General features: G+C 44.4%; 2 protein-coding genes across 3 annotated transcripts in view; both read right to left on the bottom strand.

Moving 5' to 3' along the window:
* Positions 1–3,207, bottom strand: part of LOC118301337 (metal transporter CNNM4) — a 43,718-nt gene extending 40,511 nt beyond the window's left edge. For both annotated transcript variants that reach the window (XM_047330552.1, XM_047330553.1), the window contains exon 1: positions 1,595–3,207. In XM_047330552.1, coding sequence (XP_047186508.1) covers positions 1,595–3,062 — 1,468 coding nt within the window. In that variant the 5' untranslated portion in view covers positions 3,063–3,207. The remainder of the gene's footprint in view (positions 1–1,594) is intronic.
* Positions 3,208–4,733: 1,526 nt separating this feature from the next.
* On the bottom strand, positions 4,734–15,032 carry sec14l7 (SEC14-like lipid binding 7). Its single transcript, XM_035627036.2, has 12 exons — positions 14,928–15,032; positions 14,275–14,350; positions 10,859–10,902; positions 10,033–10,095; positions 8,094–8,282; positions 7,672–7,767; positions 7,518–7,578; positions 7,317–7,400; positions 6,936–7,042; positions 6,707–6,846; positions 6,354–6,523; positions 4,734–6,223 (listed from the first exon to the last, which is right to left on the bottom strand). The coding sequence occupies exons 1-12, from the start codon at positions 14,979–14,981 to the stop codon at positions 6,090–6,092; spliced, it is 1,218 nt and encodes a 405-aa protein (XP_035482929.1). The 5' UTR covers positions 14,982–15,032; the 3' UTR covers positions 4,734–6,089.
* Between the last annotated feature and the right edge of the window lie 2,170 nt (positions 15,033–17,202).

Here is a 17,202-nt window from a genome sequence, read left to right as displayed (position 1 = left end):
AATGCTCAAAATAAATAGTTATTTGCAAATAATCCATAGTAACATCCATATCCAAGTAACTGGCAAAGACATTCATAATAAAATATTTTTTTGTTTCTTTTATAACCTCTCATCCGGCAGATTTGGAATTTGTCTTTCAGATTTGTCTTTGTCCAACGGCAGGCATACAATCTTACACCTTTAATATCATCAAAATATGTTTCATTACATGGCAGCCTCAACAGTGTAATGATAACCGCTTTGTATTCGAGGTGTAGATATCAGCACTGAGATTTCCCGGCTCTAATCCTGTGGCCTGAACGTGCAGATTTTCATCCCATCAAACAGGAGGCGGCAGCTGATTTACAAATCCACTGCTGAGTGTTGAGGGGGAATAAAAACTGGATTATATGAAACATTGATGTGGCTAATGAATTATTAAAAATAAACCCATACACAATCACACATAATCAGTCTTGTCTTTACTCTCAGATTAAGAAATTACCCTGCATTATTCAGATGATTCACTTTTGGAGCTGATCGGTCAAAGGTCAAAACACATCAAGCCAGAAAGTGACCTCGTGCAATGTTAATAAATCTGTTGAGGTATCTCTGCATCCTATAGGACTGTAGAAACTATTTAAAGCTCATATATAGATCAAAAAAGAATAAATGATTATTAGGAATTAGATCAAAATGACATCACTATGAAGTCAAAAAATTACATTATATAGCATAGGAATATATTAACTTTTGCAACCAATAAAATAAGAGATCCAATCTACAGCTCATTCATATTAAAGGGGCAGTAAGCAATTTTAATCCAACACACTTTTTGTCAAATTCAGCGCATATTTCCTCACGGTCTGCTGTCAGCTCTGTGTGGGCGCCGAAAAAGAATCAATTTTTTTTCAGCTCAACCCCGTCTCTGTAAATTGAAAACAAAAAAATGGTGCGGACCACACCGTAAAACGTTTTGTGTGCAGATTGCAGACACCACTCGCTGACAGCTTAAGAGACGTCCCAGCTGACATTGGGCGATGGCCAGAACTGAACATGTTCAGCAAAATATTCTTGAATGTAGACCAAAAAAAAATAAAATCACTAAATTATTATTATTATCTATATTGCATATTGTTCAGATCTTTTGATACATGCAACAACGTGACCTGCCTTCTATGAGACAGGAGAAAAATACATGACTTGATATCAAACCGTTTTTTTCTTTTTGCCCCTGGACACCTCTGTATCAGTTGCGTTGAAGTTAAAATGAGCAAATCTGAGAAAAAAATGCTCATCATCATGAGCACAAGTAAAATGTGCTTTTAGAGGGGTTGTGTATTTTATTTTCCTGCTGCCTGCTGTGAGTGCTTACACGTAGGTGGGGATGTTCCACTCATCGATAGTGCTGACAGACACAGACAGAGCCTGCGGGGAGGAGTGTGTGTTTGTGTCTGGATGCCGTGATGCTGGCTGCTTTCAGCTCATTTCACTGCAGGGTCTTCAGAGAAAGGGGCCTGCTATATGATTAGAAATGATTATGATGGAGATGATGATGATAATGATGAAAGTACCCAAATAGACACACACACACACACACATGTTGCTGACACACCTTTCTTGAACTCCTCCAGCATGGCATCCAGCTTGGTGTCATGGAACACAAAGTGCACGGGGTGGTTGTAGAACTTGGTGATGGTCTTCAGGGTGGTGCAGTCGTCCGGGTCCACAAACGCCAGGTCCTTCACGTACAGGATGTCCACGATGTTGGACCTTTCGTCGTCATACACGGGTATGCGAGTGTATCCGCTCTCCATGATCTCCGACATGGTGTTGAAGTCCAGCACGGCGTCCGCCTGGATCATGAAGCAGTTCCCCAGGGGCGTCATCACGTCCTCCACCGTCTTGGTCCGGAGCTCCAGGGCGCCCTGGATCATGTTCATCTCCTCCTTGACCAGGTCGTTGTAGGGCTCGGTCACCTTCAGCATCTCCACCAGCTTCTCCCTGTTGTACACGGTGCCAATCTCCTGGCCCAGCAGGACGTCCAGCAGCTTGCTGACGGGGAAGGACACCGGGAAGGTGAGGAACATGAAGAGCTTGGTCACCGTGATGGTGTTGGCGCCCACGGCCAGCCCGTGGCGGGAGCACAGCGCCTGGGGCACGATCTCCCCAAAGATGACGATGCCCACGGTGGAGGCGACCACTGCGCCCAGGCCCGATCCGGTGAGGTCGTCGAGCAGGATGGTGAGGCTGGTGTTCACCAAGACGTTGCCCAGAAGAAGTGAACAGAGGAGATAGTTGCCCTTGCTGCGGATGGGCTCGATTTTCCGCGCGTACCTCTTCTCCCTGTCGGTGCCGCAGCTCTGCACGATGCGCAGCTCCATGGGGTCCAGCGCCATCAGCCCCAGGTTCAACCCGCTGAACATCCCGGAGAGCACCAGCAGGCAGGCGATGAGGATGCCCTGCAGCCACACGGGCAGCAGGGACCTCTTCTCCTCCAGCACCAGCAGCTTCCCGTCGCCGTGGCCCAGCAGGACCCAGCTGCTCCCGTCCGCGCTCGGCGTGCACAGGGCATACTCCTTCCGCGGCTCGCTCTTGCGCAGCGGCTTGACGCGCACGGCGAGCAGCCCCGACGTGCCTCGACTGCTGACGTTCATGAAGGTGCCGACGCTGATGTCCTTCGTGAAATCCGCACAGGTCCTGTCGGCCGAGCGCATCGCGCCGCTGCCGCTCCGCGCCGCCGCCGCCTCCTCCTCCTCCTCATCCTCTTCGTCCGCGCCGCCGCCGCCGCCGTCCGTGAGCTCCGTGAAGCGGATCTGCGACCAGGCACCCGAGTGAAGCTGCACCCCGTAGAACCGGAGCTGCACGGAGCTCTCCTCGGTCACCTGGATGACACCGTCGTCGTTGGTGCTGGAGGGCTTGTCGCTCCTCTCCAGCCGCATGCCGAGCACCTGGCCCCCGCCCCCGCCCCCGCCGCCGGGCCCGGCCGCCGCCGCCGCCTCCATCCGGCCGCCGACCGCGCTCCACAGGCAGACGACGACAGTGAGGACGTAACCCTGCTGCCCGCTCCATTCTGTCGCCATGTTTGTTTCAGTGCTCGGCGACCTGAAAAGCTGACGTCATTTACTCATGTCCGAGCGGCTCCGCCCCCCTCCATCACACTCACACACACACACACACACACACACGTTATCACCGCCTACCGGGCAGGGACAGGTCAGCTAATAAACAAACACACACACACACACACACACACACACACAGAAAAATCACACATTTAACCATCCCTCTTCCTCAAACGCACAACAATCCATTTGTATTCTTATCCATTATTTTTGGTGACGCAGCCCAAACTTATATGAGCAGTTACCCCCGTGTATTGTCCCCTCCATCCCTCCCCTGACAGGCTCTGGGCAATGCGGCAGTCCGCAGCGGAGGGCTGCTGCTGTTGCTGCTGCTGATGCTGCTGCTTGGCCCAGCAGTTTCTCATCCAATTGTATCCGGAGTCAGCTGCTGTTATGTAAAGACCCCCCCCCCCCCTCCTCTCCATCCTCATCCCGCACCATGCCCGCATCCCTCTGGCACCGAGCCCGCTCCGGGGATGGTGGATGAAGACACTCTCAGCATTGAGGGACAAGAGACAGACTCTCTCAAGCTGGGACCTGATTCGTCTGTGCAACAGAATGATACGAATGTATTCGAATGCAAATTGCCAATTAAAGAGATTGATAATGAGATTAATAGCTCTGTCAGGTAGGCACGTACGTGTAAAAAAAAAATCCTCTCATTTTTGTCCATGAAGCGGTGTCTGATGTGTATTTACCATCTTTATTTATTATTAGGTCCTAATAGTGTCCGGCACTTATTTAATACCGCATTTTCCTGTCCTTGCTTACAGCACCACCTACTGGTCAAACCAATGAAAGGGATTTGAATTTGGAAAATCTGGTAGCATTGGTTGAACGTAACAGTTAACTCAAATACTGAGTAAGACTTACTTTAGTACAAATTTGTACTTGTATATTATATATTTACGATTCATTTTTTTTGACTTCTAACCCCACAAAGAAAATGAAGAGAGGAAAAAGAAGCACTCCTGTAGCCTACTTTTTTTTTTTTTTACAGCTTTAGTATATAACCCGCCTGTTACAGATTAGATAAATTAACTTTATATAAGGTAGTTAAAAGCAGCAGCTACTCTACAACAGCAAAGTGCTCAGGATAAAGGATCTGATAGTCAGAGTTAGAAAAATGTACTTTAATTTTTACACATTGAGTACATACTGCGGATTGTACTTTTAAATGAGCGGTGCTTTTTAATCCAGGTCTGAAAAAAAAAAGTAATTGAGTATTTTTACATCCGGATATTGGTTACTGTTTTTTAGTGAGGGATCAGAGTACGTCTTCCACAACTGCATTTGGAGGTGATCAAAAATTGAAACGTGTCGGTCATGTTTACAGATCAGGACTATAATTAATGTTATTTGCTTTTTTAATAATTTCTTTAGATTTTTTGCTTGTCCACATTCACGGCCAATTTAGAGTCTTCAATTTACCTAGCCCCATTCTACGTGTCTTTGGACTGCGGGACGAAGCTGGAGAGAACCCACACATACACAGGGAGAACATGCAAACTCCACAAAAAGGCCCTGGTTGGTTTGAGCCGGGATTCGAGCCCAGAACCTTGTTGCTGTGAGGCAAAGGCGCGAACCACTACGCCACCGTGCAGCCTGATCAAGATGGATTGGCAAGGGTAATTCAATTCAATTTTATTTGTATAGCGCCGAATCACGACATACATTATCTCAAGGCACTTGAGAGTACATAGTAATTATTACAGAGATACCCAACAGCTCCCAAAATTGGCGACTGTGGAGAAAAAAAAACTCCCTTGGAACAATTTCACGCAGAACCGGACTCAGTTGTGTGCGGCCATCTGCCTGGACCAGCTAGGTTCAGAGGAGAGAAATGGGGGAGATGAGAGAGAGTGACAAGGAACAGTTGTGTTACCGTTGTTTTAAGCTCTGACAGAGGTTCTTATGATGGCAATAATAATACTGACACATAGATGTAATGACGTTGTTAATAATAATAAGGATAATATGGCTGCATAAGAGACGGAGTTCAGGACTCGCCTGAGCAGCTCTAACTATAGGGTTTATCAAAAAGGACATTTTTAAGTCTAAGCTTAAATTTGGAGAGTCTGTCTGCCTCCCTGAGACAAACCGGGAGCTGGTTCCAGAGGAGAGGAGCCTGGTGCCCATTCTACTCCTTCAGACTCTTTAGACCACAAGTAGTCCTGAGTTTACAGAGCAAGTGATCTATTGGGATGATATGGAACTATGAGCTCTATAAGATAAGATGGGTCCTGATTGTTCAGGGCCTTGTATGTGAGGAGCAGGGTTTTTCTGCTGCCGCATTTTGGATTAACTGGAGGTTTTTCACAGACTTATTAGAACATCCTTTCTAATTTCATGAACAGTTTTGTCAACCAGCTCCAGAATCTTTGTGTATTTACATTTCCTTTTAGTAATAGTAAATTCAACTCCCGTTTGCTACATTCTTCATAATTACATCTAAAGAACATTTATGTCTTTCTATTGCATTGCTGGAAATTCTCTGCGGCCAAACGTGGTTTCTTGCTGGGAGCAGGTGGTGACTTGTCTTGTCACGACACTTGAGCCACTGTTGCACTTAAAAGAAAAGAGGTTATAATATATCCTCTGAGCAGCATTAATGCTTCAGGACGGACTAAACGCTAGTCAAGCTACATTGACTCGCAATCAGAGCGTGACAAGACGGGCCGTTGCTAACAGGCTAGCATTCCAACTTCATCAGAAGAAAAGCGGTGAGGGAAACCGATGGAAAACAAGCACATACGTACATCGGGGTGTGTGTGTGTGTGTGCTGGATGTGATCCTTGGTGAAACTTATTTCGATTTTCCTGGAGTTTTTAAGTCAAGTTACCTCTAATCACTGATTACAAACTAATACATAGACAGAGCATGGGAAACGGAGAGGTTAATAGTCCACTGCTCATTATTTGTCCCGGTTGCCCTGAGGCAGGAGCACTGATCGGGGATGTGTGTTTTTTCCATGCGAGGACTCGATCACTGCAGCCTCCTGTCTCCTCTGCTGTGCGGACTCTGCATCTGTCCGTCGGCAGGAGGAGGGAGAACCTCCACTTTGTAGCTCACCCTCTTAGACTGAAGGATGCTGTAGCTGTTATCAAAACACAGCACGTCTGGACAAAGTAACGGACAGAGGTTGGAGTGATTTGGGGTTTTATAGCAACATGGAACAAAGGGGTCAAACATGAAAGTGAAGGAATTGATTCGTTCACTTCCCTGAGTGGAGTTGTGGATGTTACTTACAGACTCCGGGCTCGGGGCAGGTAAGCCAGCTGTCTTCAGGGACCAGATGTGCATTGTAGCGTTCGCTTGGCAGCACCTGCAGCATCTCAGTCACTCTCTGACCAGCGCCCTCTTTGGTCCGCCTGTAAATGCCGAACCCGATATCTGCTCCATCACTGGAAAACTGACACCTGGGAGGGAGCAGGGCCCAGAGTTTCTTTGACCAAATGATCACAATTGTCTCAACTCTCTATCTGTGAAACATTTTTAGAATCTCCATAAGAATACAGTAGCATAAAAAAAGGGGGGGGGGGGGGGGGCGGGACCAGATATGCATTGTGATTTCCCCTCCCCATGAAATCACGTTTTTGTACCTCAGGAGGCTGCTGGGTGCTGTGATATCACACTCCAGCTGAAAGACGGCGCCGCGGCCGATGGTCACACTGTTGTCGTACTGAACCCTCACTGAGTGCTGAACATAGTACGACCTGGGCACCGTACCGCCGTACTTGATCTGCAACCACAACGCACATAACATTCCTCATTTCGATCACCGTTCTCTCGAGACAGACGGCAGCACACCCAGTCCCTCTTTGCCATCACCATGGTTCTGCAGTGAGGGTCTCCGTCGGGATCAGTCAGGGTTCCCCCGTACACCACAGGAAGCTGCTCCGGGTCAATATGTTTACGTAGCACTTCTTGCCAGTCACCTCGCAGAGAGAACAGAGAAATGGAACATGTTGATTCGGGTGAACGGCCCGAGTTTTTAGTCCCGTCAGCAGCAAGGCTCTGGGGAGGGGAAGGTTACGCTGTTTGATCCAGCCTGAAATATGTCAGTGCCAAATTGGATGGATTGCCGTAAAGCTACTGTGGTGCCCAGAGGTCATCTAGCACTACCACAAGTAGTTTTGTGCCAAAGGTCACAACAGTAAATGTTGCCTGCGGTTAGTGGCACACACGAAACAAATTAAGTGGTTGCCTTACCTCCCAAAATGACGATCTTGCGCCGTGTTTCCTCGCACAGAAAGTGTTTAATCAGGTTGTAGGCCATGGGAAACATTCTGGGAGCTGCAGCAAATGCACAACACACAGGAGAGAATGAACAGGATGCATGAACACAACCTTGAAATCAGGGAAGACAAACACACAATTTAAAGGCGAAGAGCAACTGAAGTGCTGAGCTACCTTTGATGAGAAACAGCCTTTTCAGCCCCTCTGGATAGTTCTCCTCAAACATGGTGAGGATCTGCAGCAGAGGAGGAGAGTGGTGACGGGCTGCTGCAGCAGTTTAACTTCTATCAGTGGGCAGATGGAGCATTAGTGCGAGTCGACGACAAACCTCTCCATAGGTCTCAATAGCAGGTTTCCATATGTGTTTCAGTCCCAGTCCTTCACAATCGTAGATTAGAGAGATGGCTTCAATGTTCTTCCCCAACTGAAATGGAGAGAGGGAGATGGAGATGGAGAAGTTAAAGGAATATTTAGAGATGGGCAGGAGGAGGAGGAGGAGGAGGGGAGACGTGAAAAGGAAATGACAAGAGAGGGATCAAGAGGAAACGATGAGAAAGTAGGGGAGGAAAAGAGAGGGAGAAGCAAACTGAGGGGGAGAATGAAACTAGGGACGATGAGAAGAGAAGAGATGGGAGGAGAGGGAATAAGACAAAATAAGGAAATGAGGATAGGGGATACAAGAAAGGAAGAGAGAAGAGGAAAAGAGGAGACGAAACAAGATGAGTGGGAAACAGCTGTTCCGGTCCTGACCTTCTCCGACTGCCTTCGACACTCCCGCTGCAGCATCTCCGTGTGTCTGATCTTGGTCTTCAGGAAGTCTTGTTTGGTGGCGGAGAGCAACAGACCCTTGGGATCCAGAGGACCAATCACGTCGTACCAGATGGGGCTCCCCTCTCGGTCGTAACCACACATTCCTCCGGACACATACTTGTCGATCACCTGGCGAGCGTCAGAGTGAGATTGGGAGCCGAAACTGGACACGAGTCTACGGAAAGTCTGCCGTAACACCGGCCACTGAATAATGGTGGTGGGATTTGTCAATAACACCTCCTTTACTGTTTCACAACATGCAGTTTTTCTGCTACCAGGGGTCCCTCAAACAAAACATCACAAAAGAGGGAGTTTGGTGACATGGTAAAGTAATGTGGGGACAGGGGAGTCTTCATTTTCATTGATTTTAATTGGGAAAGGTTATGTATTATGCCTTCAAAATTTCTTCAGGTGAATCATTAATACCACTATTATCACTATCACCCTATATTTACCTGATGAATGACTGGGAACAGCTGGATACTACTGAGAGAAAGACATCCGCTGCCCCAGAGAGAACACGCGTGGAGAAGAGGGATGTTTCAAAAAGCTGGCCACACTAGTTAGAGATAATGTCTCCGGTTCCATGAAACAAACAAAATAAAAGTGAAAAAATAATGGTAAAATGATATGTTTTTATTGTGCTTTTGTTTATGGTTAAACTGTTAAGCATCAAGCCTCAACTGGAAGCGCATTTTCGACAGTAGCGAAAGCACAGCGAACACTTTTTGCTGAGCCAAATCATGTTAACTTGTTTTTTAACCAACAGTCTTCTGGCTTGAAGGCGACATCACAGTCCACTGCGCCAAGGCAATTTTGCCATATAGATGTCACTTTGTCGTTCAAAAATAGAAGAAGCATTCATGCAGAATGCCTCAGCATTGACACGTAATAAAAATAAGTAAATATATGAAATCACTTTTTACAGTCAGTGGGACTCCTCTAGCAGTCACTTCTCTTCTTTGTGCGCGACTGTTGCCCGGCAACATGTCGAGCAATTTAGCGGAATACATATTGGAAGGGCCATTTTGGCAGCAATCCAGAGTTTCAGCAATGCATCTATACATACGCAGCGACGTGGCCGCCACAGAGCCACCACAGCACTCGGTAAGAGTGACATGAGTGACCAGGAGTCAAGTGTCATTTTGTCAATTACAGAAGAACTGAAGAGAATGTCATGTTGGCCCCCAACTGGCAGAATTGTAGAAATATTAGGTGCGCCCCCGTCGGCAGAATTGTATGAAACTTCCCACGCCTGTGCAGGGGGGCCTGGCGTACGAGGGCAACGTCCAAGAATTAGGCCCTTGGTATATAGAACGCCACGCTTTCAAATGTTTGGCAAGCAATTACAGATCAACCTTGTGGAATATCGAAAAACAGAAATAGAGGTTTTCTTTGTGGCAATCCAAACGTGGATTGAACGGAGTTTGGTGAATATTGAACGAACAACGCAGCGACAGAAGCCCGAGGCAGGTTTTACACAAATTGCGGGAAATCTTTCCAAGGGGTGAAAGCGGCGTGGCCTATACCAGTCGAATTGGCCTCATCCGCGGGAAACACCTGCTGAAAATGTTGTCTTGATATGTCGCACGGTTGGCAAGCTACGAACGTTAGCGCTATTCCGCTTAAAACGTGTGACAACTGACCACACAGCGGCGCTATCGACACTGCGGCATTCACACATACAAAAAAAGATTCTAATATCTAGACGTGAGAATGCATGAGTGCATTCACAAATATCTGCAGATACATCAGTATCAGAAATGTTTTATTCCCTAATTTTGGTATTGGTCCAAAAAAGTCCATATCAGTTGGGCTCTAAATTGCATAATCCTGTCCTACCAGGCCTATGAAATTGTGATGAACAGTGCATGTTCACCTCTGGAGGCTTCCAGTCAGAGATGATGGTGTCTACTTTCATCTGCTTCCTGAACTCCACATGCTGCAGAGAGAGAGAGAGAGAGAGAGAGAGAGAGAGAGAGAGAGAGAGAGAGAGAGAGAGAGAGAGAGAGAGAGAGAGAGAGAGAGAGAGAGAGAGAGAGAGTTCACACATAATGAGCTCTCAGCCCCGCGATCTAGGCCTCAGATAAAAACCAGGCAGGTGTCATTAATACATAGGCAAACATGTGGGTGACAAATTCAAGGAAAAACCAACACAAAGGGAACGGCGTGAAGATCAGATCCGCCTCGGTGCTCCTCGTCCCGGCAGCTGCAGTTCTGCTGGAGGGGATGAAAACGCCGTTCTTCCAAACCCGTTCCCTCATTGGGCTTATTTACACGATTCAAATCTTTTTCATCGACACTGAGCCATGCTGTGACCACAATCAGTCAGTCTTTATCGTGTTGTGGACAGAGGAAAAAACTAAGAACAAAAAAAATCTGTTTTTCAACTTTACTCCTATCCTTACTTTTTGTGGAAATATTGGATAGTTTGACCTCAATGAACTGTGTCCTTGAACATGAAGCAGAGTCAACTAGAAGCAAACTGTATGTAAAGGGTCCCAAGTCTAAAAGGTTAGGAAACACAGGTTTAATTTTTAACAGTATGATGTATTATGTAAGATTATCATTCGTTTATATTACGTGAAACTAACTCATCCAACTCAAGTGGTATAAAATAGAAATGTTCATGGAAAGTGCTTCACACTAGAACATAAATCGTCACACAAACAGCAGAACAAAAACAGACTGATCAAAGCGCTCACCTTTCTTATCATGGCTTCAGCTTTCTGAACATTGAAGCTACGGGCTGGAAAAAGAAGGGGAAAAAAAATGCCAGATGAGACGACTAGATGTGAATTGACACGTAAAAGACACGCTACCATGATTCATGATGAGGGTGTGAAAGCTTTCGTTTTCATTTGAACAATCTTTGACACTGGCACAATGTTACCTCGAGTCAGACAAGTTATTAACTGTGTATTGAAGCTATAACAGTGACTCTGAGATAGTTGGATACGCTGAGCCTGTTCTCAGGTGAGCGCGGGACAAAGCCAAGGGTAACAGTCAGTGTAAATATTGATCTGCAGTCACAGAGACCCCCATCGATAAAGGCCTGAACCGTCAACAGACACCTTGTCCTGTTGTGGCCTAGATCAGCTCTGCAGCAGTGGCAGTGGATCACTCAACGCACACTGATTCTAAGGATTTTTACATATTCTATATAGTTATTGCTGACAGATGATCTTTTGAAAAACAGACAGGAAAGAGGAGAGATACATTTAAGTAGCTGTTTTTAGTATTTTAGTAAGAATGAACCGTTGTAGGATCAATAAGCTCTACAATAATTAAATTCACACACAATGCAGACTGTGTTATTGTCATGATCTTTCTTATTCTGATGCTTCAATTTCATCTTGTGTTTTATTCCATTTCTTCTCATATTTTTTGGTCTTTGCGTGTCCATGTGTTTGGTGTTTCGTTCTTGTGTATTAAGCTGTTTGTGACAGAACGGGATTCAAATCAAAACCAAACCACTCACATGTGGCTCAGGTTTTGTTTCACAGATTATCAACATAAGGTATTTTACCTCTGTCTCTTTTTTTTTATTTTACATCAACTATTGTAGACATACAATGGTGAAAAGTGAATTCATTAAATCTCTGCAGATTTCTGTAGAGTCTAACTCTGACACCAACAGTTACACAGCAGGATGTGACTGCTGAGTTAAGGCCGTTCAAACCTTCAAGGCCGAGTAAATAAAATGTTTTTGTGGCCACTGGGTCAGGGGAGGGAATACTGTAGGAATTAAGTTACAGATTAAACTCATTCCATCAATTATCAGATTAACCTCCTTTAAAGTGAGATAATGTCACTGCATAATGTGACATAATGTTTTCTTTTCTTTTCTTTTCAGGAGATTTTGCAGCTGAGGAAGGACATCAGTCACGCAGAGAGAGAGACACGCACACACGCGCACACACACACACACACACAGTTTTATTATTATTATTATTATTTTTTTTTTAAATCCTGATTTAAGATTATTCCAATGCATATTTCAGATTTAATTGTAGGAACAAGTATTTCATCTGTCAGTCATTTAGGTCTCCCAACTGAACATGTGGAGCACATGGAGAGAGATGCCGGAGTTGAGAGTTAAATCAGTGGATTCATCAGGAGGTTGATTTGGACTTGATTATTTAAAATGGCTCTGCAATTAAATTCAACTGCTATGACATCTCTCCCCTGTTCACCAGGCTATCAGCGCCTCCTGGATTCCTCACACTGGTCTCACACAGCCCACAGACACACCGTGCTCCCTCACACTGATGCAAATCATACCCTGACTGACATAATGCCTTTTTATGAGAAGGACAATCAAACTGTGATGGGTGAAGACTGATGGTTTTACTAGGCCTTGATGATTTTACTGGGCCTTTACATGTCAACAGCCTTTTCGACCCTCACCCGTCCGGATTCAAGGCAGGGCACTCAACAGAGTCTTCCCTCCTCGCTGTCACAGAGGAACTGTCACACAGCTCGAGCAGCCTCCTCTGTTGTCATCCTGCTCGACCGCTCGGCAACTTTTGACACAGTGAACCACCGGATCCTCCTCTCCACCCTCCAAGAAGTGGGCGTCTCAGGCGTGGCACTCTCCCTATTCGCATCCTACCTTACAGGGTTCCTTGGAGAGGACCTGTGTCCGAACCCCGCAACCTCACCACTGGGGCCTCCCAGGGCTCTGTTCTGGGCCCCATCCTCGTCTTTCTGTACACCAGGTCACTAGGCTCTGTTACTCACTCCCATGGCTTTTCGTACAATATCTATGCAGATGACACCCAACTCATTTGGTCCTTTCCACAATCTGAAACCCAGGTGGCAGCACGAATCTCTGCATGTCTAGCTGACGTTTCTCAGCGGATTGAGAAGACTGAGAAGCTTTTCTTTCTCCATCAACGACTTCTCCGTTACCATTCTGCGGCGACCCCACTGCCAACTGCAAGGGACCTGGCTGTAACACTGGACAACCAGCTGCCCTTCGCTGCCAACGTCGCAGTGACGACCCCGCTCATGCCGATTCATCCTCCTCAACATCAGGAGGATATGTTCCTTCCACACCGAGAAGGCGACGCAGGTATCGGTGCAGGCTTTTGTCATCTCATGCCTCGACTGCTGTAACTCCCTCTTAGCTGGTCTGCCGGCATGTTCCATCTGACCTCTCCTTTTTTAGAATCCAATCTAGAATGGAGCACTTTAAACCAGTTGTTTCCAGCCTTCTTGGCATCTGGACAGGGCCCATTGTCAAATCAAAGAGGTCATTATATATTATTAGCCTCAGAAGAAAAGTCCAAGAAACTATCAAGTTACCTCCTTCTGCCTCTAAAAACTGTTCAAGTGCAAACTAGTCGCTGGTTTAGATGGTCAAACGTGTAGACATATTGTACAGTCAGCAATGTGGTCACAATAACACAAACGGTTGCTTTGTTTCGAGTGGTCCTATGCTAAAAAGACTGGTAACCACTGAGTTAGATGGAATAGGATGAGGACGATTCAGAGAGCGAGTCTGAGGCATTAACTCCCACTAGCCTGAACCATTTTGAATAGTGACAGCCAATACGCAGCCTTTGTTAAGGTTTGTTTCAGGGGAAAGTCGACTGTCGCGTTCCCCTCTCACCAAAGTATCTCTCGGGCAGTCAAACTGGAAGTGGTGTGTTTGTTCAAATTTAGTGCAATAGAAGTATAATACGTACAAGTACAGTACTTGAGTAAATATTCTTAGTTACAAGAGAACGGACCCCAACAAGATTCTACAAGCCTAAACCGCTTTTCAGTTTTAGATTCAGTTTTTAATTGAAGTACAAAATTATCATATTTGTGATGTTTAATCTTAATCTGCAAAAGCAAAATAGCTGTTATATTAAAGTAAGACAAAAGCTGTAAGAGATACCGGACGCACTAAATTAATTTCAAGGGTTCATTCAAGCATTGTTTCATTTCATTTTTCTATTTAGATTTCATAGTCTACTTATATGGCAATTCTCTATTTTTCTGTCTAATCTGTTAAATTGGGAATATGCTACATTTGGATAAAAGAAGCCATTTTGTTCTTAGAGAGGTGTGTGATTGTTCTTTTGGCGTGTGTGTGTGTGTGTGTGTACTGGACATGTGTGGGTCTCACCTCTGAGCCAGCGGAGGAGGTAGTGGTCGTGCTGTGCAGGCAGGTCGGGGAGGACGTCCTGGATCCTGCCCCGAAACTGGAGGAAGGGAATCAGAAACAATAGAAACTTCATTCAACAACATAAGAGTTTAAAGAGATTATTGTAACACCTTTGTATCCAGCCATTTCAAGATAATCATGTGTATACTGTGAAAAGGGACGAGTTTTTAAAGGTAATGGAGTGAATATTTTCATTTACATTTAGAAAACCCCTCATTTTAACTTGTAATCTGTTTAATGTGTTGTGTTTTATAACCTTATTTTCCTCATTTTTTTTTTAACCTTATTTTCATGTAAAATTTTAAACTAGTTTTAAAAATGTAGTGGGTTAAAAATTACAACAATACCCTTCGGTGAAGTAAAATGGCACGAGATGCAAACACGCTGAGTTGAATTGCAAGTACCTCAGAACTGACTTTAAGTGCAGTATTTGAGTAAATGCATTAGTCCAACACCACGGGGAAAGAGCAGTGAAAGCACAACTCAAACTAGAAACTGTCACTATGGACACACAACAGACACTTAGGAGCGACATTGTAAGTGAGACGACGAAAGCAACCTTTTTCCATTGTCAATCTGATCTCACTCAAAGACCATATCGATGAATTTCTCACCTCTTTTAGGATTTCGGCCTGTTTCAGGTTCAAGTCTCCCACTCGTCCACTCATGTCTCAGCTGAGTCTGGGAATGAGCTGCACTGGAGGGAGGTAGAGGTAGAGTAGCACCCACCACGGCCCCTCCCCAGACACACACAGGCGGACTTTCATCTTTCAGCTGAAGGCTCCCGATTGCTATGTAGACACTGTCACCCCAGGAATCGTGTTTGTCACAGAGAAGCAGTGGTGGAGGGGAAAAAAGGGGTAAAAGTATTTGTGCATATATTTGTACACAAGAGAACAGCTTAAAAAAGGACTGCTGTTTGTTTGTGTCTGTTTTATTAACCATTACTAGTGCTAAATAGGTATTTCCACGTGTTATGAAATAGGTGAAAACTATATTCAGTTATAATTAGAAGTCATGACTTAAAAATTTCAGTCACAAACATATTAGCAAAAAATATATGCTTAAAAGTACAGAAGTAAAAGTATTCCCTATGCAAAATCAATGCACGCATTAAGGACTGTACTACTTAATGTAACAGCTGGTAAGCGTTGGGGATTATTATTTTACAGTCTTAATTTGTGAATAACTGTCTTCAAATATTAACAATTTATTTGTTGATTATGGTTTGTACTTTTGAGTTAATTGATTAGATGCAACATTTCCCTCTGAAATGTTGTGCAGTACTTCTTGACCACTCAAAGTGCTTTACAGGGCAAGGCACGTTCACCCATTCACACATTCATACAGGGCTGCCGTTTACCACTTTTTCTCGCACATTCATACACGGAAGAGCCGTCAGAGGCAATTCAGGGTTAAGTGTCTTGCCCAAGGACACATCGGCATGCGGACTGGAGGAAGCTGGGATCGAAACCGCCACACTTCAAGTCATAGGACAACTGTCTCTACCTCCTGAGCCACAGCCGCCCAGAGCAATATTACATTACAACATTTTCCATAAAACTCATTTTATTCTTTAAATACACAAGCTCTTCAGAAACTGATTAAGACCCAGATACCAGGTTCGCCAAAAATAAAGCTGGTGCTTATGAATAAATAGATGATTTACACATGACACTTCAGAAACAATCATAAAGCATACAAGTACTTATCATTTTGACATAGAGGAAAGTTGTTTTAATCCTAAAGAGAAATAATTATTTACCTTTTCAAAATATTACTGCCCTGAAAGAGAATATGAGAAGAAAAAAAAAATCAACCCTAGAGAAACATTTTCTTAAATGTATCCCGTCCTTTTGCAATGCTCCAAAGTTCAGCTCATGAAAACAAAGTGGTTTGTACTTTGTCGAGATCAATAGGCTGTCCAGAAACCTTCCGTGCAGTTCAAGTTGGGCGCAGACGGTGAATCGTTTCGTTCTTCCTTAAATTTTGCTTATTCTTGCATCAAGATAAATAAAAGGGAAAAAATCTCCGTCTGGCACGCCTGCAAGATGTAGGCGACATTTTAACATGTAGATTGAAGTGTAGATGATGATGATCCACACGAAAGGCCCTTGGACACAGTTATGCAACAGTGTAAGTTCACGGTATAACATGAGTCAGATTTCACGACAGTCCTTCCAACAGTCATTCCGATATTTTCGTGTGATGGCAAGTAATCAGCAGGGATACAGAAATCAGCAGCTCAACATTTTCGCCGAGATGAAATTAAAAGTAAGTCGCAACCTGGGTAAAATTAAACAAGATTAGACTTTTACCTGCTCTTATAACAGAGAGCTGACCTGTCAATTCAAATGAGCCATTTAACAAATGAACGTGGAGGTTTATGAGTCACAAAAATGGCTCCTCCTGGGTTACATGTCACATTCATGAAAATAATAATGTTGTAGATTGTTTTAATGAGCAGTGGCCACTACATATCAAAAGCTCATCTCTGAGCATTAAGACAGGTATGTATGGGCTACTAAATGTAAAAATAATGGAGTTGTAGAAGAAGTCAAAGCTGCTTTTGTTTTGTCATCAGATCTTAACTTACACATTCGTCTCAAACTACAGCACTTTCTGCATTGCATTTTGGGATTTGATATTTTCCGCCTATAGACAAAACAATATATTAGATTTGTTTCATGGTCTAGTGTTTTTTTCCTCTCAATGCTGAAGGAACTACAAAATGAATGCAGCCTATCAAAAATATTCAGTCTTTTTTTTCAACTTTTACACCAATGATTCCAAAAATAACTCTTCAATATTAAAAAAGATCAAAACATTGATACAATCTCTATGCATATAGTAAATCGCATTCATATATATATATATATATATATATAT

This window comes from Scophthalmus maximus, chromosome 2 (genome assembly GCF_022379125.1).
Source record: "Scophthalmus maximus strain ysfricsl-2021 chromosome 2, ASM2237912v1, whole genome shotgun sequence".
In the NCBI taxonomy this organism is placed as follows: Eukaryota; Metazoa; Chordata; class Actinopteri; order Pleuronectiformes; family Scophthalmidae; genus Scophthalmus; species Scophthalmus maximus.
The sequence above is the reverse complement of the archived record's forward strand: the minus strand, read 5'-3'. Positions and strand labels throughout refer to the sequence as shown.